An 18,790-nucleotide genomic window follows, 5' to 3' on the forward strand; every position below is an offset into this window, starting at 1 on the left:
TAGGTTAGGTATGGTTAAGTTAGGTTAGTAATATTTTATAAATCATTTAACAATGTTACGCCTTTTCCAAAATACTGATGTTTAGCTTCATTGACTTCTCAAATAATATGCCTTTTCCAAAACATTTCTGTTATGTTAGGTTAGGTATGGTTAGGTTAGGTTAGTAATATTTTATAAATCATTTAACAATGTTACGCCTTTTCCAAAATCTTGATGTTTAGCTTCATTGACTTCTCAAATAATATGCCTTTCCCAAATAATTACTGTTATGTTAGGTTAGGTTTGGTTAAGTTAGGTTAGTAATATTTTATAAATCATTTAACATTGTTACGCCTTTTCCAAAATACTGATGTTTAGCTTCATTGACTTCTCAAATAATATGCCGTTTCCAAAACATTTCTGTTATGTTAGGTTAGGTATGGTTAAGTTAGGTTAGTAATATTTTATAAATCATTTAACAATGTTACGCCTTTTCCAAAATACTGATGTTTAGCTTCATTGACTTCTCAAATAATATGCCGTTTCCAAAACATTTCTGTTATGTTAGGTTAGGTATGGTTAAGTTAGGTTAGTAATATTTTATAAATCATTTAACAATGTTACGCCTTTTCCAAAATACTGATGTTTAGCTTCATTGACTTCTCAAATAATATGCCTTTTCCAAAACATTTCTGTTATGTTAGGTTAGGTTTGGTTAAGTTAGGTTAGTAATATTTTATAAATCATTTAACAATGTTACGGGTTTTCCAAAATACTGATGTTTAGCTTCATTGACTTCTCAAATAATATGCCTTTTCCAAAACATTTCTGTTATGTTAGGTTAGGTATGGTTAGGTTAGGTTAGTAATATTTTATAAATCATTTAACAATGTTACGCCTTTTCCAAAATCTTGATGTTTAGCTTCATTGACTTCTCAAATAATATGCCTTTCCCAAATAATTACTGTTATGTTAGGTTAGGTTTGGTTAAGTTAGGTTAGTAATATTTTATAAATCATTTAACATTGTTACGCCTTTTCCAAAATACTGATGTTTAGCTTCATTGACTTCTCAAATAATATGCCTTTTCCAAAACATTACTGTTATGTTAGGTTAGGTTAGTAATATTTTATAAATCATTTAACAACGTTACGCCTTTTCCAAAATATGGATGTTTAGCTTCATTGACTTCTCAAATAATATGCCTTTTCCAAAACATTACTGTTATGTTAGGTTTGGTTTGGTTAGGAGGACGTCTCTTCCTCTTGGAAGCGGTTATACACTTCAAGTAAGTGTATCCCTTATGGAATGAAAAAATAAATAAATAAAACCGTCAAATTCTACTCTATTTGAGTCTTTTTGGGTATGCAATATTGGGTTAATTAGAATAGGAGAACTTTGAATTGGGTTGAATGAGGTTTGGGTAAATGGGAATTGGGTGTTTTAAATTGGGTGAAATGGGGGTAAACTTAATTAGTACCCAAAAAGTTATAAGTGTAATATGACCTTTAATTTTTCATATATTTACGTACAAAATATAAAAAACATTAATTGGCTAAAACATTTTTATAAGAAGATAACTATAGAGGCTTTTTAGACCAAATTACTGCAATAATTTACCGCCAAATTCGGCTACATTTCGGTCGAATGGGCCAGGAGCATGCTAGAGCACTTTACTTCTAGTCCCTTATCTTAACTTCTGGTAATATTAATAAGGAATGATTCGTTGGACTGATAATGTATAGAATACTAATTACAAAGTTTAAAATACAGGGGATTTAGAGTATGTTGGCATCTTTGGCCAAATCGTAAAACATTGATTGCTCATTCTTCAAGAGAACATGTGGCGAGTCGAATTCGGAAATTCTACCCTGATCGAGAACCATCACCCTACGAAGAGCTAAAGGACAAAACATTAGATAGTTTGACACATTAAGCCTTTTTAATTGGTAGATGAACTGACTTGTCGTAGTCCAAAATGGTGTTAATTCTGTGCGCAATGGTGATGATGGTAGAGTCGGCGAATTACTTCTTGATGGTCTCTTGAATGAGATCGTCGGTGTCCAAATCGACCGAGGCCGTCGCTTCGTCCAAGATCAGGATTTTGGTATTTCTCAACAAGGCACGAGCCAAGCGGACCAACTGACGCTGTCCAACGCTCAGATTCTGTCCTCCTTCGGCCACGGGGTGATTCAGTCCCTGCTCGAGTGACGCCACGAAGGACTTCAGGTGCGATTGTTCAAGGACAGCCCACAGTCGCTGGTCGTCTTGTTGCCCAAAGGGATCCAGGTTGAGTCTGAGCGTGCCCGAGAAGAGGACGGGCTCTTGGGGGATGATGGTCAGCCGTGATCTCAAATCGGACAAGCCCAATATCTTCACTTCCACTCCATCTATGACGATCTGACCACGCACCCCCTCGATGAGGCGGAAGAGCGCCAGCGTCAGCGACGACTATCCAGCGCCTGTCCGCCCCACAACGCCCACCTTCTCTCCGGCTTCGATCCTGACATTTATGTCCTTCAAGACCAAATCCAATCCTTCTCGGTATCTGGTACTGTAGTCACGATATACGATTTGTCCTCGTTGAGGCCAGTCAGATGGAGGTTGAGATTCTGGTTTCTCCCATTCAGCCTCCGATTTCAAACGACAGTATTCATCAACTCTTTCTAAAGATACTACATTTGATTCCAATCCCGTAGTGGCAGTGACAAAGGCTTTCAGAAAATTTAGAGCCTGTAATTTCAAAATCTTAAATTAGTACTTTATTTGTAGAAAACAAATATTTGTCCCACGTGACCGAAAAGCCCACACAAATCCTTATCAAACTTCATGAGAATTTCTTATCAGACCATTAGATTAAAGAATACAATAGCTTTCACGGTTAAGATCTGATAACAACTTGGTATGTCTCCAAAAGTATATATTGGAACAAAAAATCTCGATCAACCTGCAGTTGTCAAGTCATATCCGTTTCCTCCGTATCGTAACAACTTTTCCAGACATCCTATCTCGAGCCGCAAGAATTCAAGTACGAGATCTAAGCCTATTTACTGCACCTGCACTTTCTAGTATTTCCACTATTTTGCGTGTAATTATGACATCGTTTACTGAACTTTGCAAAAGATAGATCGATCTAGTTGGGAAATGAAAATAATACTTCTTCGACTCGAGAGCAGGAAAAACTACAAAACGTTTTACCTAAATATTAAATCGTGGCTCTTAATTGACAACGCAAGCGCTAACGCTTATGCTCGGAAGTAGGTTTTCGAGTAATCACTATCCTCTCGTTATGCCTCAAACAAATTCTTAGTTTGAGACCATGACTGTTAACAAACGAAAGATAGCTGCACCGTGACTGAATGTGCTCAAAAGAATGGAAGCTTCAACAACCGCGAACTATTAGCCGTCTATACACTTTAATCATAGTATTACTCATAGTAAAACTATTCATTTAAATAGAACTTTAGGCTCACTCTGAACCTTTAAAATCTCTATATAGTGGACACAAAAAACAAAACAAATTTTAATTCATATTATGTCTTCAGTGTTCACATTCTGATTGATCATCACTGGAAGGACATGTCCGGTGTAATACCTCTCCGTGACGTAGTTGTCACACGGATAGGTGAAAAGTAATTTTCTAATGAGTAAAATAATTAAAATCGAAAAATTGCGGCTTTAAATGGGCAGAGGAAACAAGATATATCCGTAATCGATTAGATGCGATTCTATAAGTTCGGACTGCGTTCGATCACCAAAAATTCAATAAAAGCGACCAAATAAAAGGCGTTTGTGTTGGTATACTTTTGTAGAGCCGCTCATCACAAAAAAAAGAAAACTTATGGATGGGGATTTAAATCTCGAAGGTAGGAAAACATTCTCAATTAATCGCGATATGAACTTGTTTTTTTTCGCAAAACTTACAGTTTACAGCCCTTTCTCACCAATGAAGTTGATGAATATTTGCTAATTGAATAATTGGTTATACAATTGTTAAATGACCAAAATCTTTGGTCTTAAATTTTAAAAGCATAGAAGTTCATTAGCATAAGAACGCAAATCAAGTTCTTAAAAGGGCTTTTCAATGCCACATCATGAAACGAGAATAAAACGTGTTCATGAAAACGTACCAGTATGGCGGCCAAACTAGCTTCTATTCCTTACTAAAATTACATCGTCGCTCTATGAATATCTACTATTAAAACCTCTCCATTCTCTGCCAACTCTAGAAAATCTTCGGTAATTCAATAACTATTGGTCCTTTTTGTGTCGTCCCACTAACATCTATTTTCCATCCCAATCCTTGCACATAAAACACTTTAGCGACGTTTCACTTTGAAGCCAAGAAAAGCCTTCCTTATCAAGAGTTAACTTATCAGAGATTTTAGCTTGCGAAAAATATATTAATTCACTAGCTTAAACTTCATTGGAAACTCTTACCCGATCGGCGGCATTAGCCAAGACCAGTCCTACATAGTCAGGTGACAGAGTCCCTTTGCAAAAATTATGAAAATTGCGGTGCAAAACATCAAGAAATTGCCCAAGATATTGTAGCGTACTGTCAGCCACCTGGAAAGAAATTGCATTTTATAATTGAGTTGGAGAAAATGAGTAGCGATTTAGAATTCCTGCTTTGCTTTGTATCCACCGGGCGTTTCAACCCAAGGTAAAAATTTAGTGTAGATGCTATAAAATTTAGTGAATGAGATACCTTTGCGCCATGTTCATCATATAATTAGCTGCATTGCATTCGTCAATCAGTTTTCGGAAGTGTCCTTCAAAGTTCTCTACGACGTCACATGCTCTTATGACAGTACTGCCAGCCACTGATCCTCCCACGTGCGAAAACAAGAAGGAATTTCTCAAGCTTGTAATTCGCTTGAATTGACGATTGCTCGACATCAGGAAACGCTGCCAAGGATATGGGAAACTCTTAAGTTCAAATGCTATGTTATTAAGCAATTTCCCCGGAGTGAGCGAAAGTACGCGTGTCTTCTACAACATTAGTGCCAGTAGGCCAGAGCACTTCTTAAGCGGTTCACTATTTCAAAGATTTGTAGTTATTCTAAAGTTCTGGGGGAAATATCTTAGTACAGTCATGGCGCCAAGGGCTCTCTTCCGCCGCTTTAATGGATTTTCAATGCTTTTTAATTGTTAACAAGCGTCCCACGCGCGTAATAAGAACTTCCAACAAAATGATATAAAGTATGGGTAGATTTTACTGATGACTAGTATTTTGTAGCACCCTAGGGGCGAAGGCACTCGGCGTTGCCTGTCAGCCCGTCGGGACATTTTTATTACTTTTCAAGCGGACATTATTCCATAAAGAAGGGTTTTTAAGTTTGTGGCCGCCATTTAAAAAGATGGCAGCAAATCGAACCCAAAAGACCATTTAGCCCGTCTATAGGTTAAAGGAAACCAGGGTACTGAATATTAGTGAAATCGGTTGAAATGCACGAACTTTGGTGCATAGAGAAGATTTTTTACATTTCTGGGTGCTATTTTTTAAAGTAGTGGCGGATTGGAAAAAATCTTTCTTGGTACGCGACTACTACTTATGAAACGTTGCTGCAAATTTTCAGCCTTCTAGATGGGCTGGGTGTTGACTATCAGTCAGTCAGGACTTTAATTTATATAGATCAAGAAGGGATTTATATAAGAAGGCATATGAGAGCGTCCGGTGCGCGCGTGATAGTCGACAGTCCCCCCCTTTATGGGTGGGGGTTTGAAACGGAGGCGGGACTTAATATTTTATCTTACATTATGTTTTCCACCATCCATCTCTTTTACCTTTTCGTTAAGCCTTCGTTTGGTCACGAAATCATAAGTATAGTACACTTGATTCGATTTAGAAATAATTATAAAACGAACGATTTTCACGTAGAGACATATATTCAAAATCAACTAACTTGCTCATGGCAATTAAAAAGAACCATCGTACCGTTTCAGCACCGCGGGCAGCCTCCATTTTCGGTTTTGTTTGATCGAAGTTTGTTTTTTCTCTAGTCGGAATACATCATTCGCGTCTGTATGACCAATCCCGATGGCAAAGCGCAGAGCAATAACGGGCATGAAAGTGTGAGGCGTACTTGTCCACTTTCACCGGCGTTAGAGTAGAAGCGTAAATTCTCGCGACTTATGTCTTCTTATATAAATCCCTTCTTGTATAGATATAGATGGGAATAATTTCTATTTTCAAAAAGTATCAGTTGAAGCGCTCCAAACACGACTCCCATGTTATTAAAGATAAAAAGAGGCAATCTCTCACTGGATACACCGAATTCCGTGTTTAACCACGATTATTAATGATTCAGAGTGATACTGAATAACAACTTATGACAGGAGACTCAAATAGTTCATACCTGAAGTAAAAAGTATCCAACGAAAACCGCAATGCAGGGAATTAAGAATAATGGTAAATATATTGTAATTCCTAATGTGAGAACAACAAAAAATATCAATGCTCTATTGGTTAGCGATAACACTGGAGGTAATTGCTGGTCGAGGACGTCGATGTCTTGGGAGAAATGATTAAGAATCCTTCCAACGGGGTCGTGTCGAAGAAGGACATGGGAGAACGAGATACGGTATCGAGAATTTTCCCATGTAGACAGTTTGCCGCCCGAAGACAGCGAAAGACGTTCATGATTATGGTGTTAAATGCCGAAATGGCTTGGCATAGGCCAAGCACGGCTAAAACTACTATACGGATTGTCCTCAAGTCTTGGTTCCCGTTAAAATCTTCCTTTGAGTTCGCGCACCAGAGAGACAGCCAGTACACGGACGCGAAATTAAAGACTGCAGAACTGGTCATTGATTCTTCGATGGTCGCAAACCATGTTATGCCATACGCTTTAAAATATTCTTGGTATTGTGATACGGATATCTGCAAATATCCGAAAACAGAATAACGAGAAAAAATGTGTAGAGAAATGAGCCAAGAAAAGTCGAAACTCTCCTCGTGTATTCAGGGAGCACAAATCTATTTTTGTGTTCACTGGTATATTAAAGGGTACATACATTTCCCTCTTTGAGCTTTTCTTTAGTCACGAGTTTTCCCTTGTCTTTATCTGAGACTTTTCCTTGGGAACCAATATGATATCTTGAAACGTTGATATTTAACATACTATAAAAAGTGCATTACCAAAATACATAAATTAGTAAAGCGTTTTCAACTTGATGGAATCAATTTAAAAATTTTTAAAGCAACACTAAACGACGCATGGAGGTTGTCCACATTGAAATTCACTTGTTTGTTAGGTACAAACTGTAGAAATTGTATATAAATAGCTCAAAATTTACTCACGACTGTTCTGCTTTGTTCTCGTCGCTCATGTGCTGCGCGAAATAATCCTTGGCCAATCCCTGACGACTCATGATCTAGTCATAGGTTCTCCTCTCGATGATTCGTCCATTATTCATGAAGAAGATCTCGTCCACATCTCGGATGAAGCTCAAGTTGTGCGTTACCAAAACTCTCGTCTGTAATAGATTGAAAACCTATTTGTCGAGTGAACAAAGAACTATGAAAAACAAGCAACTTTCAAAAGACAGTAACTCAAAAGGGTTTTTTGCCTTGGCTAGAAACTTAGATCATGCTGAGCATTAATAAATTTTGAACTTGTTTCGAGCCACTATTATTGAATTTGCTGAATTTAAATGTAAATCAATTTAGATTTATTAAATAAGTATTTATTTCACAGTAAAGACACGAAAACGAAACGGAAACGTCGACACTTCATTTTGATTAAAGCACGCTTTCTTAGAAAATTTATGAGTAGCGTTATTTACTTTCTTTCGAAGTAATCCCTTTGGTCCGATGACTTCGTTGAAGAGATGTTTGGCCACATGCGAGTCAACCGCCCCCAACGGTTCATCAAAGAGATAAAACATCGTCATCGCGATAAATTGCTCTGGCCACGTTGACCCTTTGCTTCTGACCACCACTCAAGTTGATACTAAAACATTACCATCAATGGAATTATGAAAAGAAAAAATTAAAGAAAAAAAACGTCGTTACGCCAGGTTTTTCGAGTATAGCGAAAGTCAACGCGTTCATAGGGAATGTGTTAGTTAACTATCAGCATATCCACTGTTGTGATTATTTTAGCGTATCCAAGGACTTGATACTTTAATCGTGTTAAATCGCACCGTATGGGAACCATGCTTTAGTGTTACTTATTATGAAATTTAATATTGTATTTTCATTCGCCTCCGGCTTTCCCATCCCCATTTCATCACACCCGCTAGCACTTTATTTTTAAACGTTTCTAAGAAATCTGGGAGAATAAGCTATGTTTTAGAAAATTTCAAGGTCATTAAACGGACCCCTACGCTAATTCGGCGAAAATAAAAATTGTCTTCACAATATCGTTGTTCTCCCTCAACATTTTTGGGTTTCAATGATACATACTCTTTCTCCGATCTCCGTTAAGTCGTCAGCGGGTAGTTGGTCGAGGTCTGGTTGTAGGGCGCACGCGCTTATGACGCTGTTGTATCTTTCCAGGTCCATGTCGTCGACGAAGAGTATGTTCTCCCTGAGTGAGGCGTTCTGGATCCAGGGTTGTTGAGTGACGTATCCAACTCTCCCGGCCACTCTCACTTCCCCCACCATCTTTTGCATCTCGGAAACTAGAGCTGACAAAAGGGAAGACTTGCCACAACCCACCGGACCAACCACGGCCACCAACGAGCCGCGCGACACTTTTAAATTGATGTCCCGAAGAGACGGCGCTTCCTTCTCATCCAGGTTCTAAGTAAACATTCCTTTTTTAATGTCAATTGCTGAAATTTGAGTAGAAAAAAATTTATATTCAATTTGATAAAAATAATAAGAAACCTATCTCGTTCTTTCAAGTCCCTATTTAATTGACGTACCTAACTGGACGTCACTAGCCATTTGCTCCACGTAATTCTTGGTTTCGCCACGACTCAATAAGTTTGCAATTCTTCTTACCGACACGTGCGTCTGTAAAGAATAACTTAGTAGATTTGAGTAAATTTGAGACGTTCCAATAAAAGGGAAGGTCAACGTGACAATCCTGTACGGTTCTTTTTCTAAAAACAATAACTCTTTGTAGCCAAATTGTTTTGTACTAAATGATTTAAAACCTGAAATTAGTTACCGTTATCTAATGTTACAAACTACAGTTTCAAAACTTTCCTTCACAGTAGCACGATGACAAATGAATGATACATTATTTCCAAAGTGTGGATATAAAAAGCAAAAGCCTCGATCAAATCGGCGAAAAGTAGCCACCCGTGTCCCCAAAATCATACCCCTTTTCATGCCGTCTTACTTCAAGTCGCGGCACTTAGAATCAATCACGAGGGCTACGCCTAGGTCTATTTACTGTACCAGTGATTTCTTTTGGGCGTACTGATGAAGAAAGCGATAATATAGTTCGCTTAATTGTGATGAAAGAAAATGTTTAAAAAATAATTCTCTAATAATTAAGACCTTACGAATCTAAAAGCCTTTTACATTTTTCTTAGAGTTTTTTTTTCTAATTTAAAGTTATACTTAACGTTTCCTTCGTATTTGAGCAACAAATCTTTGTAAAATATATTTCGTAAAAAATCTTACACGTAAATAGTTAATTTCCGAGGTCACTCACTAAACTCACTCTACCCGATAAAATCAACAACAGTACGCCTTGTAGTCAGGCATAGGTAGATTAGGGATGACTTTACGGAGAGGTATTACTCTGGACGTGTCTGTCATCGCGTACGCAGTCGACATCTCGGAGCAAACGAGTTCGCAATATCCGGACTGCGGTCCAGTGGCGTAACGACGTTTATTGGGCCCGCCAGCAGCCCGACAAATAGGGCCCTTTCTCGAGTGTTGAGCGTTCAAAAAGTATGAGAACATCACGAATATTTAGTATGAATACTTTTCCATTTCATATTTTATAGCAAATGCGCCTTGTTGCCGCTCTCTACTAAGATTTCTCGCACATACATGGTTCAATCCCCTTAAGAGTAATTTCGGCCAAAAACTCTATTTTTAATACGAAAAATAGGATTCCCTTCGCAAAATTAAAGGATTATATAGGACTCATAAATTATTAGATTTAGAGTGTGCATAATTTTATTTTATTGAAAACGTAAGATTCTTTATATTGCGTTACATCGCACCTAGATCTAATCAAAAACTGAAGGGGTCACACAGACACACATCTATAACCATTGTTAATGGTCTTAGCACACATTTAGATTTACATGAAAAAGTGACTAATAACTGATAAACTGTAAGCAAAAATGAACCTGAAAGTGACTAAATCAATCTATTTAAAAGGGTCAGGTAGGAAGAGATGTTTTTTAGATATGACATATTTTCATTGTTCTTTTTTATAATAAAACATATTTAAATCTTCTGTTGAGCTCAGATATTTAACTGAAAGGTCTAAGGCGAAATTCAATAGTGTTATTTTGGAGCAAAGCGCAGTATGCAAAGTGATTATTATCGTTTCATATAAAAACCATGAAACAATTTATATAAATTCAATTATGTGATCATTGCATTTAAAAAATTCCTGAGCGAGCTTAGAGATCTCGGCGATTTTTGATCTGGCCAAATGTGATCTCACTAATTAGTAATTCTGCGTTTAAGACGTCATACAGTTGGGATTATAAAAAGTACTTCGAAATACCAAAAACATAAGACGATTTGTGAAATTATAGGAATATTGAAACCTCAGGCCGCAATGTATTCTTCCACTAACCATTGACATCACTATTTACTTAGAATGGCAGTTTTGGCAGTTTAAAGGTAAATTGGGGGCAGCATAAGCATTAAGCAGACCGTATTCGACCATTGTTACTGACAGAGCTTACAGCCTAGGTAAGTATTAATCTGTCTTAACTCACTGGTCACGTGGCAGGAATAAGATATCTGCAGTGAGGAGTGGGCTGGAGCTTGTCTTCAGTATTTACTGCTTGAAATTTCGTTTATTTCCTTTTTCCCGACACTTCAACGTGTAGTTTTTCTCTATGGCTCTTACGCATTTGGCCCAATTTTGGATTTTTAGTTACTGAAGCTCATTTAGGGCTTCCCAGCTCTGACAGTAGTGTCAAGTAAAAAGTTCTGACTATACTGTATAAGGAAAATTTGGAAACGGCCCCCAAACTCCACGGGCCTACCCGCACTTGCGGGCTCTGCTCCCCTGTTGTTACGCCACTGCTGCGTTCGCAGTTCAAACAAAGCAATATTGACTTCTACTCCATTATCATCGTTAGGGTTAAAATATAAGCTGCGATCGGCTAGGTATACGAGAAACGTCTAGCGTCCCACCAAAGGTTTACGCAATTGCGGCTTTTCAGATCGTTTACTTTGAATCAATCGTCTTATATACCAAAAATTTACAAAAATTGTTAAAAAGGTGTTCGCTAGAGGTCAAACGTTAACAATAGCTACATTGATTTTAAGAATAACGTTTCTTAAAACTACTTAACTAGAATTAAGGTAGATTACTGACGATTAAAATAATTAATATTTAATTATTCAAGAAAAACCTCTTCATTGGGTAGATAGCTCTCGTGTCGTCTTAGAAAGGATTATTTTGGTTTCCCAACTTGTTTTCAAATGACGTACCTAAAACTGCCTGTGATTGGGAGAAAGCTCAGCTACGTTAATATGGTGGGTAGTTATCAACCACATATAGTTATTGGAAACCAAAACTTTCGTACATTATGTATACTTTTGATAAAGTTCAAAATTATTTAACAAAAACTTCAAATAGTTTAATTTTTCAAAAATAATCAAACTTTTGAATATTTGATAATCAAAAAACAGTTATTATATTTAGAAGATGAAGCATACACTAAATTTACCTTTTGACTCTCCCTTATGTGACTCTTACCACTACTAAAGTATTTATTAAATCCGGAAAGGTATGCATTGAGTTCGCTAATAATCGTATCAATTGCCAGGACACGAAAGCTTTCTTCGAGGTGAGAACGTTATCGTCGTCAAGTAATACGTACATAGCGAAACAAGGTGCAGTAATCTGGACAATCGAAAGATATCAGTAGCAATTTAAAATCAGTATAATGGACTGTAAGCCCTGAAGCTCAATAGTTAAAGGGAAAAATATGACAAAAAAACAGAAAAACGAGCTTCAACACGTGTTCTTGTTCCATCTCTGGATTGTGGAAATATCGCCTTCCTTAAGCTGAAGAAAGCGTATTCATTGTTAGGACTGTTCACGAGTCGAGCTGAGAGAGCTTTTAAAAAGCTTGGCTTGGCTTGAAAAAACCGCGGCTCGACTCGACTCGAGCCGAGCTGAGTCATATAAATATGAAGTGGTAAGACTAGAGAACGACTCGAAATTGTATCCAATGATTTGGAATGCAGTGGTTCAGTAAAAACAGAAGCCAATTAGGCTTAACACATGAAGTACGTAAAATGTGCCTGGGTGAGCTACACGATAATCTCTAAGCTCCTAGGATAGAACCTCCCCTTACGCGGAAGAAAATAATTTGGTAACGCGGCTCCTTCGGATCCTTGCGATCCTTCCGCCAGAAGAACCGATTTACCAGGTACATAAATTACGGAACTTCTATAAAGACTGAGTACGGTGTCTAAAATATTCTTTACATAAAACTATTCACAATAGCAAAGATTATTTGGGAGTAAGGCACGAAGATCTTATCAATCAGGGTAGCTTTTGCTTGGACTATTTAAGACGCCGTGTATCTGTTTTTTTACGAGGAATGTTTTCTGTTCTCGCGGCTACGGAGAGGCCAGCCGCCGTCGGCTCAGGAATCGGGATAACGCTTATATGTAGCCAAGACTTAGTGTAGTTTTCGAGTCTACTATTATTCGCAGAGCAAAACATTTCTTATAATATTTAGTTGACGACTTGTTAAATGACTCGAAAATTTTCAAAACTTGAGCTTTAAAACGTTGAATATAATATAACGACTAACTAACTAGCCAGCTCTGCTCGGCTAGAGCTTAAAAGAGCTCGCTTGTTAATTAAACGAGGTGCTAAATTGTCGGTTCGGCTCGCACGAGCTCGTGAACAGTCCTAGTATTAACGGATTCTGCCTTTTTGGGTTGAGTGAGAACCCTTCCAGAAGAAACTGAAGTCGCGTTGAATGCTCTACAGTTCTATGTTCCACCATCATCCTTAATAATAATCTACTTCTTGTTACTGTTTTACTTTCGTACCAAAACCGGTATGAGAGCAGTTATAAAAATATTTATTCCTTTAAAAAAGCCTTGTTTCTTCATGATAGCAATTTCTTTTTTCCTGATTTCAAGAACGATTCTGTGGAATGAACTCTCCCAGGCGTACAATTTCAAGACGCGGATTCCGTTCAAGATTTCGCTCATCATTTTCATTCTGTTGTCCTTCAGCTTCATCAGCTCAATCTAAAAAACGAAATGATTAAAGAAACCATTCACAGAAACCCCGCTGGTGGCAATATTGGAGTAAAAGTTACAATTCGCTTCAATAAAGAACATTACGAACTGTCGTAGCTTAACAAGCAAGTTTCGAGGCATTTACAAGAAACCTTGCGGCGTTAATTCTGCTCTTCATGAATTTTGGTACTAGAATCAACGCACGCCACCGCTATTCACGTTTGCTGTACAAGGGAGGAGTAGAAATGGAGTGGAATTGTTCCCGCTTATTAGATTGAGATAGCGAAAACTTAGTTATCGTTTATCACTTGGAAAAGGTCATCAGATCTTGTACTACGAACTGGGCTCTCGTGAGAATTTTGATAAGAAAAAAGCGTCAATGGGAATCAGTACGAGGCTCTTTTTAAAAATTAGTACATTTTGTGTTAGAGTGAGGACGCAAAAGAGTATCTCAATGTAGAGGCATTAACCCACGTCGGAACCAAATTAACCGCCTTTCTCCCAGTTTCGGATTGCGTAGTAAAGTACCAGTTCATTCAACAATACGTCTCATTTTCTAAACGTCTCTAGCGGTACTAACCGAGTTTTCTATCTATGTATAGTATCTTGAGGTATCTTGTTTTCTTTTGCGATTTCATAAAATATTTTCAACCAGGGATGCGTATTGATTCTTCCATCTCTTGTTCCCCGGCTAAACTTTGGAAAAGAATTAATATAACAAATCGCTCTGAACATTTCATTGATGTGTTTTAAAAGATCTTGTTGTTAATTTTAGAATATGGTTCCGATGATTGTGATGTTTTGTTGGATAACATTTACCTGCAATTCTTTGTACTTCTTCGTGCTGAGATAGTTCAGTGGTAGAAGAACGACAATAGGTACGACGCCAGCAAAGGCTGAATAGCCCAGTTCTTGATACATGAAGGCGAAGCACAGTACTGTTTGTACCGGGACCGACCACAAGAGGCCCAGTTGCGCCGACAGAATTTGGAATCTGTTCGTGTCGACGTGTTCAGTATTTCGCCCATTGTCAAGACACGTCGATCACTGCTCGTCAAGCGAAAGGTCTGTATCGAGGAATCTCACTAATGAACGATTGTCTGACTATCGCGATATCAGTTACTTACTTTTTTGTACAGAACGTGCATAGTGGCGGATTTGAGTCTCAGTCCAAGTTTGTTGTGGAAAATGGCGCTGGCTTCTTGCAAAAGAGATTGAACGACACCAGCCAGGCCGTAAAGGCAAGCGTAAAAAATCCCCTTCCACCAAGGTTCATGACTCGTCGAGTAATCAATGATGGAACTGAAAAAATAAGTGAAAAAATTGGTTAACTCGGTCCCAACGTTCATTTAAATCATTACAGCTCGGCCAACCAGTTGCAATCTCAAACCCCTTTAAAATAAGATGGAATGAAAATAATGAACTTAACACAGCTAGCCCATAGAAAATATTATGGCTCATTTGATTGAGCTTCAATATGGGCAAAGAATCAAAGGGAATTAATTTCAAGCTTAGCGTAAACAACATGTAAAGTCTTGATTTTTTATTTGATTTAAATGTTATATTTTTGATTTCCCATAAATTATCACTTATGAAGTCATTATATTATGACTTATATAATTGACTTAAAAAAATTAAAGTGTTTACCTTGTCAAAAGGGCAGGGCAGATAGACATTACGTCGGATAGAAGTTGCAAGACCACTCCAGTAATCAAGCAAGGCCCGACTGTCCTCAACAAGGGCCAAGCGATTGACTCGCTTTGATCTTTTGTTCTGTTTTGTTCTTCCGAATGAATTTTCATTTCCATTTTATCGCTGTCACTTTTGGTCTTAGCCTGGGGCTTCCAGTGTTTTTCGAAAATGCGTGAGACAGTCAGCGCGCTCTCCGAGTCATTCAAGTCGTACACATCCGATGGCTCCAGGTTTTTCTTCCAGCCTCTCCACAGGGCGCTGCAGTTCGTTTAAATTTGAAAAGCAAAACTTGACAGTTAGCATTAAAACGCAATCAGCTGCGCGGTAATAACTTATCAAGAGTGGACAATATATAAGACAACAAGCACGGGAACAGATTTACCTGGTAAGCCATGAATGAACCACTCGTGAACAAAACGATGCCTCATCTTCCCTTGATTTTTTAATGAACTTCTAAAATTGTAAACTTTGTTTTAATGAATTTTAATAAGAAAATTAACTTTATATGTTCCATAAGTATGACACTTAAACCTTGCAGACAGCTAATTCAAGAACGACAAGCAATGAGACAAAATCAACTAGAGCTCCTATAGTGATCAGTGTCGAACTTATATTACATACATGACTAATAATAAAAATGCATGGATTATTACAAGTTTCCCTTTGATTGCGTACGTATGTTTTTCGTAGTGCGGAGAGGTGTCACTCAGTATGTGTAATACGAGTGTAACTACCACTAAAGGATAAACTACCGACTGAATTACTAGCTCGAAATATCCATCTCTGTCATTCTGAAATATTTTATTATTTTTTTTGCCCTAATATTAATATAAAACGAAAATCTTCGCTTACTTGTAGATAATATTTCATAATGGTGGATCTCAGTTTGATAGTTTGCGTTAGTGTTAAGAGAGACCAAAACATTGTCAGGATTCCGGACAACACCGCGCCACCCCCTCTGCCGTAAATTATGAGGAATAACGCCAAGATCTGCAACCCGCATTTTCATTTACTTTCATAAACACGTTAGATATGGATTTTTTAAATTGTTTTACGTAAGTTCCAATTTGAAGGACGACCGCCAAATTGTCAACTACTTCATAATCGCCGTAATATATTTGTTTACCAAATTTTAAGACGCTAATTGCGGCCAGTAACAAAACCAAGAACTGAAAACACAAAACAAAACCGTCTTTTCAGGAACGTTTCGGTCATTCGCCTTCAAAATATTTCCAAGTGCCAAGAACGCGGTCATCCTGTACTGTTGCATTTTGTGCCATACAGCGATGATCCTCGCTCAATAAAGACTTACACTTTTCGTTATAGAATGGTGAGAACTGGAGACGATTCGTCGGTCCAATTTGGCGATCAAGGCAACTTCCAATGGTAGGAACAACCATAGTATGGCGCACGGCACCCAGACCAAGATTGTCTTTTGAAAACACGGAGTAAAATCCGGGTCATCCGTGTTCCATGTCAAATTGGCGTCCTTTCAAATATAATTACACTCTACTAAACTCTCGCAAACTCGTAATATTCGTACTCTAATTCAAAACTATGAAATTAGTGAATAAACAACACGTAACATACCCAAAATGGTGAATTGCAAAACTCATCCATTATGAAGGAACCCATATAAAGATTAATAAATCTATATTTCAGCTATTTTTTCACAGACTGGTGTAACTAATACTTTCAACGTTTCCAAGTTAACCGAACTCTTATACGCTCAGAAACGCTCTCCTTCTTTACAACGCTAACGCTTTTCCTCTTCTACCATAATATTTTCGTACAAATTCTATTATTATGGAAAGTAATTGGACCTATCCCACTTTTAGGTATTTGGGGGTTTTTACGCAGGTATAAAAGCAAAGGGCTATCAATAAATTTAAAGTGTCAAATATTCCGAAAACAAGATTGTCCACCACCATAATATTAAACTTTCTTTACACTCCCCACCATGAACTACTTATTTTAGTTCATCAGCTTTTCGCTTACTTTAACTCTAAAGGATGTAACATATTAATCGCTCTTTTTACAGTTTTACCATTTGGCAATTTTAGATTGCAAGATCTAATCTCAAGTGTTATCGCGTACTTTAAAAACTTCTATTATTTTAACTAATTTCCATAATTGTCTGGGCTGATTTTCAATTTTTAAAATTGCCACGTCACCCACTGAAACTGTTGCATTTGGGGTAGCGGGCTTAACGTTGTGCATGGATTTAAGTTCGAGTAAATACTCAGTCTTCCACCTTTTCCAGAAATGGTTGAGGAGCTTTTCTTGGTATTGCCATCTCTTGATCGCTGTATCTCTGGTAATGGTGCTTGTAGGTTCAAGTTTTGAATTTGGAGGTAAGCAAGTGAGTCTTTTGCCTACTAAGAAATGCACTGGTGTTAAGGCTATGGGCTCGCCTACTTCATTCATCTGGTGCGTCAGCGGACGTGAATTGAGGACGGCTTCAATCTCAGCCAGTACCGTGTATAATTCTTCAATCTTGAGGAAGACGTTTTTCAAAGTCTTTTTAATCGCTATTTTAACGATTTTGACCATTCTTTCATAAAAGCCTCCCCACCAAGGGGCTCTCTCCACGATGAATTTCCACTCTATTCCCCTCTGGCCGAAAAATTCCATGACCTCGTTGTTTTTTATTGTTTTCCAGATTTCTGTCAAATCCTTTTGAGCTCTCTTAAATGTTTTTGCATTATCCGAATATACAGTTTTGCAAATACCTCTTCTCGATATAAACCTTCACAATGCTAATAGTAGTTTCTCTGTACTCATTTCAGTCACAAGTTCAAGATGAACCGCTCTTGTGACAGCGCAAGTCAGTAAACAGATATACGTTTTCTCTGGTTTGCTAGAACTTTGTTCGTTTTTACTAAAAGAGGTCCTGCGAAATCCAAACCCGTTATTTCGAAGGCATATGATTCATATATGCTGTCCTTTGGTAAAGGTGCGCTGATCTCTCTTATAGGTTTAGCTCTCCATTTTTGACATAACAAGCATTTGGTTAGGGGTTTTTTAACCAATTGTCTACTTTTAATTATCCAATATGTTGCTCTCAATTGCGCTAATGTAGAAGCGGTTCCCGAATGTTTAACCGTCAAATGTTCTTTGTCTACAATCAATTCAGAAAGATAATGTCCGTTAGGTAAGATTATTGGATGTTTTTCATTGAAGTTCAGATTGGCTTCTTGGAGTCTTCCTCCTACCCTAATGATGTCTTTCTCATCGAGAAAAGGGTTTAATTGTAGGAGACTAGACGTTTTCCCTACAATTCCTCAGTCTTTGAGGTCTTCAAGTTCTTGCCAATAGTTTTCTCTTTGAGCTTGACGAATCCAATATTCCTGCGCTTCTTTTATTTCTTCCGTGGTTAGAGGAGTCATGTCCTTTGCTGTTAGATTTAAATCTCGTTCAGCTGGATTGCGAGAATTTCTGATGAATCTAAACGACCATGCGGTTACGCGTAAAACTCTATCCAACTTGCTGTATCTTTTGATGTCAAGGATAGATTTTGACTTTTCTACTACGCCGCTTATCATAATTATGACCTCTTGGTATCGCTTTCCTTTTTCAAGATCAATTTCTTCGAGTTCTTATTCTTGTTCTTCAAATTCGTGAATTTGTTTGTCCGACAAATCCCTTTTCTCTTGGATTATCCACGATGGACCATAGATCGCTTTTGTTTAATTCAACAACGGAAATTCCTCTCGTTAATATGTCAGCTGGATTTCCTTGGCAGGGCAG

At 37.7% G+C, this 18,790-nt stretch overlaps 3 protein-coding genes across 3 annotated transcripts; all 3 read right to left on the minus strand.

The window, feature by feature from the left end:
• Positions 1-1,757: 1,757 nt before the first annotated feature.
• On the minus strand, positions 1,758-4,881 carry LOC149637857 (multidrug resistance-associated protein 1-like). Its single transcript, XM_089850740.1, has 5 exons — positions 4,771-4,881; positions 4,420-4,548; positions 2,464-2,712; positions 2,009-2,379; positions 1,758-1,869 (listed from the first exon to the last, which is right to left on the minus strand). The coding sequence occupies exons 1-5, from the start codon at positions 4,879-4,881 to the stop codon at positions 1,758-1,760; spliced, it is 972 nt and encodes a 323-aa protein (XP_089706866.1).
• Positions 4,882-8,278: 3,397 nt separating this feature from the next.
• On the minus strand, positions 8,279-16,660 carry LOC149637858 (ATP-binding cassette sub-family C member 1-like). Its single transcript, XM_089850741.1, has 17 exons — positions 16,631-16,660; positions 16,353-16,529; positions 16,096-16,209; positions 15,893-16,030; positions 15,694-15,831; positions 15,423-15,493; positions 14,996-15,298; positions 14,476-14,650; positions 14,331-14,415; positions 14,168-14,286; positions 13,154-13,357; positions 12,995-13,093; positions 11,841-11,987; positions 9,686-9,811; positions 8,876-8,947; positions 8,393-8,731; positions 8,279-8,314 (listed from the first exon to the last, which is right to left on the minus strand). Exons 1-17 carry the CDS (start codon positions 16,658-16,660, stop codon positions 8,279-8,281), a joined length of 2,373 nt encoding a protein of 790 aa, XP_089706867.1.
• A 459-nt stretch (positions 16,661-17,119) lies between these two features.
• On the minus strand, positions 17,120-18,585 carry LOC149637859 (uncharacterized). Its single transcript, XM_089850742.1, has 3 exons — positions 18,353-18,585; positions 17,886-18,301; positions 17,120-17,571 (listed from the first exon to the last, which is right to left on the minus strand). The coding sequence occupies exons 1-3, from the start codon at positions 18,583-18,585 to the stop codon at positions 17,120-17,122; spliced, it is 1,101 nt and encodes a 366-aa protein (XP_089706868.1).
• Positions 18,586-18,790: the final 205 nt, after the last annotated feature.

This window comes from Phalangium opilio, unplaced genomic scaffold (genome assembly GCF_054372755.1).
Source record: "Phalangium opilio isolate 3A_F unplaced genomic scaffold, DU_Popi_V2 ptg000094l_1, whole genome shotgun sequence".
Classification (NCBI taxonomy): domain Eukaryota; kingdom Metazoa; phylum Arthropoda; class Arachnida; order Opiliones; family Phalangiidae; genus Phalangium; species Phalangium opilio.

Bases quoted from the DNA above. Each gene is read 5' to 3' on its own strand.
- LOC149637857 (XM_089850740.1), bottom strand. From the start codon at position 4,881: ATGTCGAGCAATCGTCAATTCAAGCGAATTACAAGCTTGAGAAATTCC. The intron at 2,713-4,419 runs GTAAGAGTTTCC...TTGAAATTACAG, and splicing joins TGGCTAATGCCGCCGATCGG to GCTCTAAATTTTCTGAAAGC. The intron at 2,380-2,463 runs GTGGGCGTTGTG...GTGCGTGGTCAG, and splicing joins GGATCGAAGCCGGAGAGAAG to ATCGTCATAGATGGAGTGGA.
- LOC149637858 (XM_089850741.1), bottom strand. From the start codon at position 16,660: ATGGATGAGTTTTGCAATTCACCATTTTGG. The intron at 9,812-11,840 runs GTAAGAGTCACA...CACTCGAGAAAG, and splicing joins TAATAAATACTTTAGTAGTG to GGCCCTATTTGTCGGGCTGC. The intron at 8,315-8,392 runs GTATGTATCATT...TCGCCGAATTAG, and splicing joins TAACGGAGATCGGAGAAAGA to CGTAGGGGTCCGTTTAATGA.
- LOC149637859 (XM_089850742.1), bottom strand. From the start codon at position 18,585: ATGATAAGCGGCGTAGTAGAAAAGTCAAAATCTATCCTTGACATCAAA. The intron at 18,302-18,352 runs GCAAGAACTTGA...GAAAACGTCTAG, and splicing joins GCTCAAAGAGAAAACTATTG to TCTCCTACAATTAAACCCTT. The intron at 17,572-17,885 runs GTATATCTGTTT...TCGTTAAAATAG, and splicing joins TCTAGCAAACCAGAGAAAAC to CGATTAAAAAGACTTTGAAA.